Source organism: Scardinius erythrophthalmus (genome assembly GCF_964197995.2).
Source record: "Scardinius erythrophthalmus genome assembly, chromosome: 24".
NCBI classification, from domain to species: domain Eukaryota; kingdom Metazoa; phylum Chordata; class Actinopteri; order Cypriniformes; family Leuciscidae; genus Scardinius; species Scardinius erythrophthalmus.
In genome coordinates, this window is record NC_138244.1 from 3,367,667 (window position 1) to 3,382,666 (window position 15,000).

The window sequence follows — 15,000 nt, forward strand, 5'->3', positions numbered from 1 at the left end:
ATGGTAACTATAACAGTAACTTTAACAATAACTTTAACGATAACTATAATGATAACTTTAACTATAATGTTAGCTATAAATATAATTTAACTATTTGGTTCACAGTCATTATCATCCTTGGTGTGAACGGTCCTTTAATCCATATTTCTCATGAGTAAATAACATATAGAGCAGTCTTTGCAATCGTTCTACCGTAGTATAAACCATAGACTATAAAAAAAGATGGAGATGTCCGTGACTTCACCCATATGTTTCTGAAGAGCGTTTTTAAAGCCCAAAGTGGGCGGAGCCAGCGGTCGCCATCTTGGCAGCGTCACTCTCGGATAAACTGTGTAGCGAGGCGGATTAGCTGAGGTGACGTGACGCTAACAGACGGCTAGCAGTGTCATCAGCGGCAATCCACCTGTCACTCAAGTGGCCACACCCTTAATTAAGCAGAACTTTAAGGCTTAATATAATTTAAACGGATGAGTCATAAAAATAAAAAACTCTCAGTTTTCATGAAGGGCAAAATTAGCTTTATAGACCAAAACCACTTTTTGCACCAGACTGTAAACATGTTTTTTTCTGCTGTAAAGTTGGGCATTTTAACATGGAGGTCTATGGGATTGACTCTCTTCTGCAGCCGATCTCTAGTGGCCAGTCGATGAACTGCAGTTTAAGTCACTTCAGTGTTGGATTCAAGAGAGAGACCAAACGTTCTTGCAGACGCTCCAGCACTGAGGCGTATAGGTCAGCGTTTGACTCACCGAGCACGTGCAGTTCTTGCACCCGTCGGTCCACGTCTGCTCCTCTCGGTAGGTCACTCCCTTCACGTGACACGTTCTCTCGCAGTAACACGAATCCAGGCCTTGCATCTTCTCCTCGGCCAGAGACAGCTGAGAAGAAAAGCACCCCACCTCACCCCAATTACACTCCATTTCTGACAGAAAACAGATGAGCAAACGCCCGTACTTGATTGATCATTTGCGATCGGCTGTTTGCATTTTTCATTAAGCCGGAGTTATTTTGACACGCTCGATCAGAGGAGTTTTTCCTCATCAGCGCCAGAGTTTTGTGCAGTTGGCAGCTGTGAGTTATTACAACAACATAAACAAGACTTTAAATTCATAGCACAGACGCAGCCCAGATGTTCCCAAAGACTGGGCTCGGATTCATCTGTCAAACAAAAACGGGAGAAATGTGCTGCGTTTACTGCCAGACCGGGACTGAGGCTTTCAGCTGAGTTGAAAATACTTTTAAATATCAATCTGAAGAAACCAAAGAAGATCCAGAACTATAATTATTATATTAAGTTGGAAAGAAATTCATGTCAACTGCTGTAATTGTAGCTTTTCATTCATTTTTCAGTATGACTTACCCATAAATATGTTCACGTACACATCATATGGATAATATACAGACACATTAGGTGATATTAATACTGAATATTAGAAATGCCTCCTAATGTGTATACACAAAAAAAATACTTTAAAACAAATTTCTAAGAAATGACAACACACTGAATTAGAAGTGAAATTTTGAAGTAGAAAGACTTACACTGCAAAAACATGATGTTCTTCCTCAGTGTTTCTGTCTTGTTTTCCAGCACAAATATCTAAATATTCCTAAATCAAGATTAATTTACTGGAGAAGCAAAATGACTGAAGATATTAAGTCTTGTTTTCTGAATAAACGATTAAAATAAAGTGAGTTTGTGCTCAAAACGAGAATGAATATCTGCCAATGGAGTCAGACAAATAATTAAAGATATTTCTTCTTATTTTAAGTTTAACTCACTACAGAAAACAAGACTTAATATCTTCAGTCATTTTTGCCTCTTCTCCAGTAAATGTATCTTAATTTAAGAATATTTACATGTTTGTGCTGGAAAATAAGACAGAAATACTGAGGAAGAACATGTTTTGCAGTGTAGATAGTATTTTCTTGTTTGTATTTTGTTTATTTAAAGCCACACCGTGGACTTTGTGACCTAAAGAGTTGACGCATACAAGTTATTTTAAATGATTCCTCAGGCCAATATACAGCGTTTGACACTATTAATGCTCCGAGCGGGGCTGCCCTCTTGAAATACCGCCTATGTAAGTTTGGAGGAGACGGACCGTCGTTGAACAGGTCATGTGACCTGGAGAACGTATCGCTTTACGGCCGTCACGTGACCATAGGCTCTGATATACTATCTTCTAGACTTTCGCGACAGTGCTGCGGCGCTTGTGGCCTCTAGGGGCGCTAGACGTGAAAGTTCCAGGTCTAGTGCCCCTAGCGCCCGCAAAAGTTCCGCGGTGTGGCTTTAAAGGTTCACTACATAACTTTAGCCTCTCTATCGCCACAGGTGGTGGAAAAATAAAATTGCAAGTAACTTGGAGTAATTTTTTTATTAATCTAATGGAGATTAAAAATAAAAGCACACGTGTGTTTTGGAGCGACATCAGTTAATGCAATAATTATTATTTTTTCCAAAATAACTGAAATTCCGATTCACATTCCAGAGGATGAAATGAAATTAATCCAATTATTCAGAGATTTTGAGTTCGTCACCTTGCTGGAGGTCTTGGCCAAGATGTCCTGAAGCTCCATGATCTTCTGCACGAGTCCATGAAAGTCGTTGCAGGTCGGACAGGCTAAGAAAGAAAGAGACGTAAATGAGATGCGCTTGTCATCATAACGGAAGGACTAAACAAAGTTTAGTAATTAACGGCACGTACTACGGTTGAGGTCCGGGCATTGTGTGATGAATCCTTGAGGCATTACAAGGATCTGAAGGTCTTGCATCACTCCCTGCATGGAAAACACACGCCAATCAGTTCAGACCATAGACTGTAAAAACATATGGGCGTAGTGTCCGTCACGTCACCCGTAGGTTTCGTTTTTTGAGCGTTTTTGAAGCCCAAAGTGGGCGGAGTCACTCCCGGATAAACGAAAATGTGCAGCGAGGCGGATTAGCTGAGGTGACGTAACGGCTAGCAGTGACATCAGCGGCAATTCACCTGTCAATCAAGTGGCCACGCCCTTAATTATGCAGAACTTTAAGGATTAATATAATTTAAACGGATGAGTTATAAAAAATCCCCCCCCCTCACAGTTTTCATGAAGGACAAAATTATCTATTCAGACCAAAACCACTTTTTGCACCAGACTGTAAACATGTTTTTTTTTCTGCTGTAAAGTTGGGCATTTTAACATGCGTGTCTATGGGATTGACTCTCTGCAGCCGGTCTCTAGTGGCCAGTCGATGAACTGCAGTTTAAGTCACTTCAGTGTTGGATTCAAGAGAGAGACTGGAAGGTTGCCGCTTGGTTCAAACACACATTTAGATCAGAGCAGAGATGAATCAGACACATTCATTACATTTAATGACACTTTGCATGGCATTAAATAGAATTGAGAGAGTTTATCCAACGAGCACTTGAAGACCAATGAACACACAAATGAAGACCTTGCACTGCTCTAATAATGCACATGCAGAAATTCTGACCCAAAAAGGAAAAATGTGCACGGTTATTAACATGGAAAGTAAGGAATGCCCCTCTATACAGTCACCACCAGTCCTTCAGCAGTGCATTATGGGTAAAATCCTGCTGCAGGTTCTGAAATTGTGGCTTTTAGATGTTCAAGGCTGCTTTTATTTGCTCGGCAGAATATGAACAGAAAGCTTAAAACACTATTAAGAGAGCAGAAGGACGGACGCGGATGAGCCTGACCTTTTCCCAGGACATGTTCTCCGGATTAGCACCTGTAAAGCCATATTGCTTGTCTCATAGTTTCGATTTGCGGTTTATATTTAGAGGTTTTATCTCCGTGTCGAATCAAACTTGCACATTTTATTCAGGATTCAGTCCAACTGATGCCGGATGCCATGTGGAGATTATCCTTTATTATAATCAGCATGATCCGGAGGTGTTTGGGTGAAACAGTGCTTTTTAATGCAAAACACTAGTTATGTCAAAATCAACACATTGACAGCGTCTAAAATGTAAACATTTATGTTTCAGTCAAGGGCGCAATAAATTGATCAAAAGTGACTATATTAATGATTTCTTTTTCAAATAAATGCTGTTTTTTTTTTACTTTCTATTCATCAAAGAATCCTGAGAAATAAAATGTATCAAGTTTACACACAAATACGACTGTTTTCGACATTGATAATAATCATAAATGTTTCTTGAGCATCAAATCATCATATTAGAGTGATTTCTGACGGATCATGTGACACTGAAGACTGGAGTAATGATGCTGAACATTCAGCTTTGATCACAGGAATAAATTACACTTTACTATATATTCACATAGAAAACGATTTAAATCGTAATAATATTTCACGATTTTTACGGATTTGACTGTATTTGTGATCAAATAATTGCAACCTTGGTGAGCAGAAGAGACTTCTTTCAAAAATATATTTAAAAAACTTCCACTGAGAAAGATTGTAATAACATTGTAATAACATTGTAATAACCTTGTTTGCATGTGCTGCGTTACATTTGATTTTAAATGTCTATTTATGTATTTATCTGTTATTCCAACTTAGTATTCACTATATGATTGTTCTTTTTTTTTAAAAATGTAATGCATTTTTCTGGAATATTTAGGTTGTGTATTTTAGCGCTGCTAGCTTTAACACTAATAATTCATGTTTATTTTTATTTAATAGTAGTTTTGAAGCCATTAGAAAGTATTTTCCACCACAGAATATGATGTTCTTCCTCAGTATTTCTGTCTCGTTTTCCAACACAAATATCTAAACGTTCTTAAATCAAGATACATTTACCGGAGAAGGAGAATGACTGAAGATATTAAGACTGAAAGACGTGAGTTTGTTAAACCAGGTTTATTTTTCTGACTGCACTGGCAGATATTTGTTCTTGTTTTCACAAGTGCAGTCAGAAAAATAAACACGTTTTCCCTTTGAATTAAGAAGTTGGCAGATATTTGTTCTAGGAATATATAGTTCGTCTCCGGTAAATGTATCCTGATTTAAAAATGTTTAGATATATGTACTGGAAAACAAGTCTCTCTCTTTATTAACCCAAACCTCGATGACAGACGCATTTTCAGGACACCGTATGAACATCCACAGCTTCTTTGAGACGTTGAAAGACCCGAACCCCGTGAAGAAGTTCCCGACTCGTCGCTAATCAAACGCCTCACTCACTCCAGCGGAGATGAAACCAGCGCTAGTGCGTGGGGAACCGCGGAGAGTTTAATAGCAGGTGGACAAGGCCGCGCACTCTGGTAATTGGACATAATAGGCGTCGCGAGAGGAAATGATGTGGGTGGCGAGAGCGTAATAACAGCTCCCAGTCGCCACTGTCCCACTCTGATAAGCAAAACAAGCAGATACATATTGAATTTGTTTCATATGTGCCTTAATTTGATTGGCCTCCATGCGCTGGTCGCGAACACACACTCTGTCGCCGTGGCAACCGGCCCAGAAAGCCTTTCCTTCGGCCCTCGCAGAAGCAGAGCGCCGTGACTTATGAGAAATTGTTTTCGAAATTGTCTTGCCTCTTCAATTTTCCAACCATAAATTCAAAAGCTGATGCCGGTTTCTCCAGATTCTCCATAGCAATGAGAGGGAAATAGAGGTGAACGCTCTGGATTTATAGGAACTCGGGATGTAATTTAGTTTCTCTGCAAGTCAGCGAACACACACACACATGCACTCACACGCGCATATACACTCACTCATTCACACACACACACACACACACACACACACACACACACACTCACAAATACATTCACAGACACACACACTCACACATGCACTCACACACAAGCATATACACTCACTGACACAAACACACACACTCACACACACACACACTCACAGAAACACACACACTCACACATGCACTCTCACACGCGCATCTACACTCACTCACAGACACACACTCACAGACACACACACTCACACATGCACTCACACACAAGCATATACACTCACTGACACAAACACACACACTCACACACACACACACTCACAGAAACACACACACTCACACATGCACTCTCACACGCGCATCTACACTCACTCACAGACACACACTCACAGACACACACACTCACACATGCACTCACACACAAGCATATACACTCACTGACACAAACACAAACACTCACACACACACACTCACAGACACACACACACTCACACATGCACTCTCACACGCGCATATACACTCACACACACTCAAAGACACACACTCTCACACACACACACACACACACACACACACACACACACAATCATACACTCATACACAAACTGACACAAACACACTCACTCATACGCACACAAATACACACTGACACACACACTCATACACTCATACACACTGACACACACACTCATACACACACACACTGACACACACTCATACAAACACTGACTCACACACTGAAACACACACACCCACACACACACACACACACACACACTTACACACACTCACAAACACTGACACACACACACTCACACGCACTGACACACACACACACACACACACACACACACACACACACACACACACAGACACACACTTGTCTGGTTTGCTATCTTTGTGGGGACTCTCCATAGACGTAATGGTTTTTATACTGTACACACTGTATATTCTATCTCCTTACACTGACCCTACCCCTAAACCTACCTATCACACACACACACACGCACACTAACCCTACCCCTAAACCTACCCATCACAGAAAACTTTCTGCATTTTTACATTTCCAAAAAAACTCATTCTGTATGATTTATAAGCTTGTTTACCCATGACCTCAATTTAGGTCCCCACTGTGACACGAGTCCCCATGAGTCTGTGTGCATTCAGGTTGAAGTCCCCACCGGGATAGAAAAACAGGTACACTCTCACACACACACACACACACTCACTCAAACACTCATACACACACTGACTCACACACACACACACACTCACGCACACACACACACACACACACTTGCATGCAGTGATTTTTTAAATTAGAGGCAATCGTCGGGTCAACAGCTGTGGAATCTTCACTAATCGAACAGTAACGGTGTCTTTGATCACCGGCGTCTCAAAGTCCACATCGATATTGTGTTGAGTTAGAGTGTGAACGACATCTATTACACTTATAGCGGCTATAGTGGCCTTTTCTGCCTAAAGTTCTTGGGGAAAGGAGATGGTGTGGAAGATGAAAGCCAACGTCCTGGACATGACGGAAATGAAACGGCAGATATCTGTGATGTGTCTATGCAAATAAGGGATAAAAACATGCTTTTGTTTTTTTCTGGAGTGGTTAAGCTCTAATCAGCGTCTCCGTGGAGACAGAAGCAGGAGGCGGAGTGAGAGATCGTCAAGAACCGCAAACGACCTCCAGCCTCACATCTGACAATTAACTCTGGAGATTTTTAACAACCTGAAGACACTTCAGATCTCAAAGAGGCTCCATGACACTCACATACACATACACACACACTCACATACACAAACACACACACATATTCACAAACACATACATACACTCACTCACTCACACACACACTCACATACACACACACACTCACAAACAAATACACTCACTCACATTCACACACACATTCACAAGCACATACACTCACTCACATACACACTCACAAACACACTCACACACTCACAAACACATGCACTCACTCACACACACTCACATACACACGCAACTGTGTTTGAAATACACAATAACCACAATAGTTTGTATATATGTATCATCAATAAATACTATACACTACACTATTTAGTAAATCTACTGTTTACTTCAGCGAGTGTCCGGCATGAAAGCTCACGGGTCTGACTCTTAGAAAATGCATGTACTGATAAACAATGCACATGTTGTGTGCACTGTAAGATCAGGGCGTCTGGCAAATGCAGAAAATGCTATTTTTAATCCATCTTTTCTGTCGGTCTGATCAAATAACGAGTGAAGAAAGAAGGGAAGGGTGAAGTTACAGTGCGCCGCATGTTTCCTCTCCACACAGAAAGCCTCAGGAAGAGAAGCAGCCTCTGTGTTTGTGACGATTCGTCATTCTCCTGTGGGATGAGGATGAAATACCTTGAATAAGCCATGAGCGCTGTTTCTCTGTCCGACCCAGAACGATGTGTCCCCCGGGATCTCCATCAGAGGAACAGCCACCACTCGCTCGTAGATTCTGAGGGGAAACATCACAATGAACGTCAGAATATCAGAACCGGCAGCAGTGAAACGGCAGGATTCTTGATACCAACTTCAACACCACTGGCAGATTCTTCTTGTTTATTTTAAAACAAGTGAAAAATATACACTTACTGTATATCCGAGATTTAAAACATATGAGAGCCTTACTAGTTTATGCAGTGTTGCTTCTCAAGTACATGTCTTGTTTCAAGGCTCTTTACATATTTTCACTGGAAAACATGTCAAAAAAGACTCACGAAGAAGTGGTTTTGCAGTGCGTGTCATTATGTGCACTACAGTATTGCAGTGTAGTCAAGTAAGTTTGGTCACAGTGTTGCAGTGTAGTCAAGTATGTATAGTCACAGTATTGCAGTATTGCAGTGTAGTCAACCTTGCGGTGGGACTGAGGCCTAGTTCTCAAACCTTGTGATAAGTAATCACAAAATCAGAGTTTGCTTTTGCCAGCGACAGAGGGAAAAGGTTGGGGCTTTTGAACCAATTGAACCAATCATATTGAAGGTGACATGTTAGTCTCATTTGTTTTCTCGATTCTATAAAAACTGTTGTATTCGTGTTTTCTGGTGGGATTCTCAATGGAATTTGTCTGAGATCCTCCGGCCTTGCTTCTTGGGAGAGATTCCCTGAGAACTGCTCGGGAAGATCTCCTGGCCGTGATTAAAGCATTTAAAGGACATTTGCTTAAGTCTGTCTGTCGATTATTCCTGTGCAGGAAGCTAGTTTAGGAAGCTAGTTTACGGGAACAAGTTAGTTAGGTGACTATTATTGAATGGGGACGTCGATTTGTAGACAAGACCCAGATAGTTAGGTTTAGGGAAAAATCTACCACACCCTGCTTCGGCCAGTGTGACTAATGCTTGTAAATATATTAATACTGTGACAGCCAGGATACAGTAAAAATATCCCCAATCACTGATTACTATCTCTGGTGATTTTCACCAAGCATCTCTACATAATCTTCTCTCCACGTTTACTCAGTATGGGGACTGTGAAACGAGAGACAATCAAATCTTGGACTTGTTTTATGCAAATGTGAAAGAAGCTTCCTCCATTGGGATGATCGGATCATAATCTTGTTTACATTAGGTCTGTTTATGTGCCGGTTGTGATGAGGAACGGTTGAGATTTGGTCTGATTCAGTCTATGAAGCATTAATGGATTGTTTTGAAACAACTGACTAGGTTCTGTGCAAATAACATGATGAGGACATTAATATCTTAACTGAGTGTATTACAGATTATATTAACTTTTGTGTTGATAACACAGTACCTACCAAAAACCTTGGGTCACCTCTGAGTTAAGAGTATTATTAAAGCGGTGGTATAATGCCCTTTTCGCAAGATGTAAAATAAGTCTCTGATGTCCCCAGAGTGTGTGTGTGAAGTTTTAGCAAAATACCCCACGGATATTTTTATATAGCATGTTAAAATTGTCACTTTTAGAGGCTGAGCAAAAACGCACCATTTTGTGTCTGTTCCTTTAAATGCAAATGAGCTGCTGCTCCCAGCACAGGGGGCGGAGCTTCAACAGCTTGCACTCACACAGACATGCACGGAAATTTTTAAAAACTTTTATGTTCAAACTGGAGTCAGACAAAGATGGAGAGACTCGAGAAGAAGTGACAACATGTAGAAGCAACAGGACGTTTCTGAATGGTTAGTTGATGAATTTATGCAGCTGATGTGTAGTTATTTTCTAGTCATTGATTAGCATATTCTGTCTTGATAATCTATAAATCGTGTTCCGGGGGCGGTTTATGTTTCCCTTTGAACGTATGTGAGGACGCAGGACTGTGTGTCTCGGGTAGTGAAGTGCAGCACTGGAGTCCCTCAAGGAACGGTTTTAGCTCCATTTTTGTTCACTTTTTATACATCAGACTTTCAGTATAACTCTAAATCTTGTCATCTCCAGAAATTTTCTGATGATTCTGCAATAGTTGGCTGTATAACGGACCATGATGAGAGGGAATATAGGGAGCTAATAAAGAGTCTCAGGTTAAACACTAGTAAAGGTCCTTGCACACTGAGTCTGAAATTTTCGCATGCGTTTTATCGTATTCGTGATTCGGTGGCTCTGAATTCTCAAAATGCTTGCTATGAATGCGAAAAACGCAGAAAATCTAACCTGATCCGGAGTTTCGGAGGTAGTGTGCAAGCGTGATTGACATAACGTGAGGTCGTATTTATTTTTTAACGTGCGAAAATTTTGGTTGCGAATTTCGGACTCAGTGTGCAAGGGCCTTAAGACGAAGGAAATCTTGGGTGATTTTAGCAGACTTCCTCAGCAAGCGGTACCAGTTCATTTACGAGAGTCAGAAGTTGAGTTAACAAGTATCTGGGTGTATATTTGAACAACAAGCTCAACTGGTCTGACAATACGACGCAAGTTTATAAGAAGGGTCAAAGTCGTGTTCATTTGTTAAGAAACTCTTTGTTTGTCATGTCTATTTAAGACCTTCAGTGACTCTGTAGTCTCATCTGTGGTCTTCTACTCTGTCACTTGTTGGGAAGGGGGACTGGTGGAAAAGGAGAAGAATAGGTTAAATAAACGTATAAAGAAGGCAGGCTCTGTCGTGGGGAGTGTGTTACCCACCTTACAGGAGATAGTGCAGGATAAAATGATTGGGAAACTTTCTCTTATGATGAATCATGATTGTCATCCTCTTAATGAAATAGCTTGAGCTTTTTTGAGTACCTACAGCTCTACATCCCCGCTGTTACAAGGAGCGTTTTAGGAAGTCTTTTTTTTTCAACCGCAATTAGATTTTACAACCAGAGTTATACAAGATAGACTATTTTTTACTTGGTTGTATATAATCATGATAATTTGAGAAATTGATACTGGAGAACAAGACTTGTTGCTGTTGTGAATGTTGTTTATGTTTTCGGTTTATTCATTGTATTGTTGTGCTGCTGTGACATGTGCATTTCCCCCTGGGGGATTAATAAAGTTTATCAAATCAAAGTTAATTTAGATGTTACCATTTTTAGGTTACCATTTTTTATTCAGTTAAAGTGTACATGCTAAAGTTAAACAGCAACATCATGTGCATGTTATACTGATTTCACTACACTAAAGAACACTAGGTCCCCAGTTAGATGGTAAAGTGTGACACCTGTTTGGTTACATTTAGCAATATTTCGTATTCTGACAATCTCTGAATTTAATGGCAATGTTCAAGTCAAGTCACCTATATTTATATTGCGCTATTTATATTGCAGCTTTACAGTGATAACAGAAAAATAATGCAACAAAGTTTGTTTCCAGAAGAAAATAGCGTCACAGTCCAGCTTAAGTAAGTTCAGTGATGGTTCATTTTTGTTGTAAAAAAGTTATTAATTTAGTTCATATATACAGTATGTATATATAGCCGCTCTGGAAAAAAACGTGATGTCCATCGTCTCAGTTCAGTTCTCATATAATGGTGTCAATGCAGGCAGATCAATAATATTGTTATCATAATATTAAATCAGAATATTAAATCATTAAACATCAGTGTACCTGTTGCAGTCTACATAGAGCGCCACATGTGAAGCGCTGATGGCCACACTTTGTGCCACTGGTTGTCGGCGAGAGTGTAGGGGAAGATCTCAGTGTACGTCTGCTGGCCTTTGGTCTGGAAATGAAGACGCACTTCACTCTTCTGTCCGCTGCTCTCCAGCTCCAGCAATCTGCACAAACACACAGTCAGTAGTTGCATCCCAAACGATCCACTTTACACTATACTAGGCATGCACCCATATGAAGAATTTGGCCGATAACTGATAATTCTTTCTATTTGAAAGCCGATAACCGATATATTGGCCGATAAATCTAAATCCAAAATTTTTGGATGTGCATGTGTGAACACATGCAGAGAATCTGTCACAGTGTCTGGTTTATGTTCCCTGGGTCACCACTAGATGTCCTCCTTCCCCACGGTGTCTGTCACTATTCTGAACTGCATTTCCCACAATTCCTGTCTGTCACTGATTGTTCATTGTCTTTCAGCTGTTTCTCGTCACCTTGTCAGCACTTGTGTATATATACCCTGTCTGTTTTAGTGTTGGTCACGGAGTCGTTGTATATGGTCACCACACTTCTGAGGTCTGTCTTTCTTGCTTGTTTCTTGTTTTGTTTATTTGTATTGGATTGCTAACTTGGATTTTGACCTTGCCTGGACGACTATGAGTTGGATTACCCTTTAATAAACACCACTTTCATACTGCTCTTGGATCTCCTGATTCCTGTGTGTATTCGTGACAGAATCAGTATAGGTAATAACAGTCATGAGGAAGCCGAGAATCACAATCATATTAAGGGTAACTGGTTAAATCAAATCTCTAGCTCGAAGTATTAAAATTCAGTGTGTGAGTTTGTGATTGTTACAGAAATGTCTATTACGATGTTAACCATGAAATTTGACCCCTGTTATGTCAGATTTTCAACTACCCATTTAAGGGTATTTAGGTTTACAATTATACATTTGACAGATGCTTTTATTTGAAGAAGTAAATTTTTTATCAGTTCATGTGAATTTTGCTGCGAATTGAACCCATGATCTTGGCATGCTCCATCCTCTACTGTAAAACATTTTTAGTGAAATGTATTGAATCCAATTCGGACATAGAACATAACGCCCGTACCCAGAATTACATAATACAAGGGTTAAGAAGAGCTGTGCCGTCAAAAACAAAGCAACACACCGGCAACCGCCCACCTCTCCATGCCATTTTGCAGGAGAGTTTTGCACAGACAAGCACCGCTCACATTTCCCAACAAATGTGCAACTATACTTGATAATTTGTTCCTACTAAGCATGTGATTGACAGTAGAAGACACAGTGGGATCTCTGACACGCTGCCAGACCAGCAAACAAAGGAGTTGTGTTGCATATTTTGCAGCATCCGCAAATAAAGCGGTCCGCGCACAGGCCCCTGAGGCACACCAGCGGTTCACGCTCGTCTCTAACGACCTGACATGCATCAAACTTTCCAAATGTCCTCCGTAACAATATCCCAGGAGATTCCCATCACATGCTGACCAGCGCTGATTCTGGCCACAGTAAAAGATGAGTGCGAGTCCTCGTGGAGAGACTGTGCTTTTGTTTTAGCACCACGGGAGTCTGACTTTTATACAATATTAAGCGAAACCATAGTATTTTGTTCAGTATATGGCTGAAAGCTCACATCTGATTGGCCTGCTGGATTTATTTTGCTGGACAGTGAAAAATATCTGACTGCTCTCAGTCTGGTCTGCATTTTTTTCCAGTGATTTGAATAGATTCATATGATTCATATACGAAGTATATTTATACTAAAAATCAAAGGTTTGGGATCATTGCAAATGTTTATGCATCTTATCCGCTGACCAAAGCTACATTAATTGATCAAAAATACAGTAAAAACAGTATTATTGTGAAAATTTACCAATATTAAAAAACATTTTCTATTTGAATATGTTAAACTGTCATTTATTCCATGAAATATAAACGTTTCTGCTGCTTAATATTTTTGTGGAAACTGCGATACACTGCTATTCAAGAGTTTCATGTGCAATAGATATTTGTTGTCCTTAATTTTGCACATTCAATTCAGACTACAAACTCACAGCTGAAGCCAAAGCATGGTTTCTCCAGATTGAGTAGGAAACACCGGACGAGCAAAACGCTCCTTCACATTGTTATTCCTCAGCGCTGCACGTCTCTATTAAGGTTTACTTGAAGGGGGAAGTGTTAATGGGGAAAGCTGCCAAAAAGTCATCAGCCCGCCTGTGCAGACTACCAATTTTTATTTCCTATTCCTTGCAGAAAAATCCTCACGCTTGAGAGCATTATTTGAGAGAAGCCAATTACAGATACGCAGGTTTTGATTTATCTACAAACAGGGACCTAATGAGTTATTTTCCTCTCGCCTTGTTCTTCTAGTTCCAGCTGCAAAGAAAGGGAATATCAATACCAGTCCGAGTCTCCCGATGTCAGAGCCACCTGCTTTATCGACTCCGCGTACAATGTAATTAACATCTTTCACAAGGCCCCTATTATGCGCTGACTTCAATAAACACAGTTCAACGAGCACAATTACAGTGAGGACAGAGTTGCTTCGGTTCTGAGGCCGTGTCGTGATGTTGTTGTCTTCCTAGAAGCAAATATCGTGTTCTTTTCAAATACGAGACGCTCATCTAGAGAAAACTGCTGACCTGCCGACCCTCAGAACAGATGCTGACGCCGAAACCAATCTCAAATCTAAATTGGCCGCAGTAAGAGCTGTTTTCTGTCAGGATTTAAAGTTCAAGCTCTCGAGGGCAGAGTTCAATTTCTTTTCACAGTTGGGAAAAATAACGTCCATCAGGACATTCAAACATGCTCTCCTAAACTATCTATCTATCTATCTCTCTATCTATCTATCTATCTATCTATCTCTCTATCTATCTATCTATCTATCTATCTATCTATCTATCTATCTATCTATCTATCTATCTATCTATCTATCTATCTATCTATCTATCTATCTATCTATCTATCTATCTATCTATCTATCTATCTATCTATCTATCTATCTATCTATCTATCTATCTATCTATCTATCTCTCTATCTATCTATCTATCTATCTATCTATCTATCTCTCTCTCTCTCTCTCTATCTATCTATCTATCTCTCTATCTCTCTATCTCTCTATCTATCTATCTATCTATCTATCTATCTATCTATCTATCTATCTATCTATCTTTCTATCTATCTATCTATCTATCTATCTATCTATCTATCTATCTATCTATCTATCTATCTATCTATCTATCTATCTATCTATCTATCTATCTATCTATCTATC

The 15,000-nt window shown here is 40.0% G+C and overlaps 1 protein-coding gene across 1 annotated transcript in view; it reads right to left on the reverse strand.

Annotated features, from left to right (window-relative positions):
* The window catches only part of nell2a (neural EGFL like 2a), a 123,827-nt gene that overhangs the window by 88,054 nt on the left and 20,773 nt on the right, over positions 1-15,000 (reverse strand). The window contains 6 exon segments of the mRNA XM_081356843.1: positions 750-878; positions 2,539-2,621; positions 2,706-2,778; positions 8,071-8,167; positions 11,692-11,740; positions 11,743-11,861. Coding sequence (XP_081212969.1) covers positions 750-878; positions 2,539-2,621; positions 2,706-2,778; positions 8,071-8,167; positions 11,692-11,740; positions 11,743-11,861 — 550 coding nt within the window.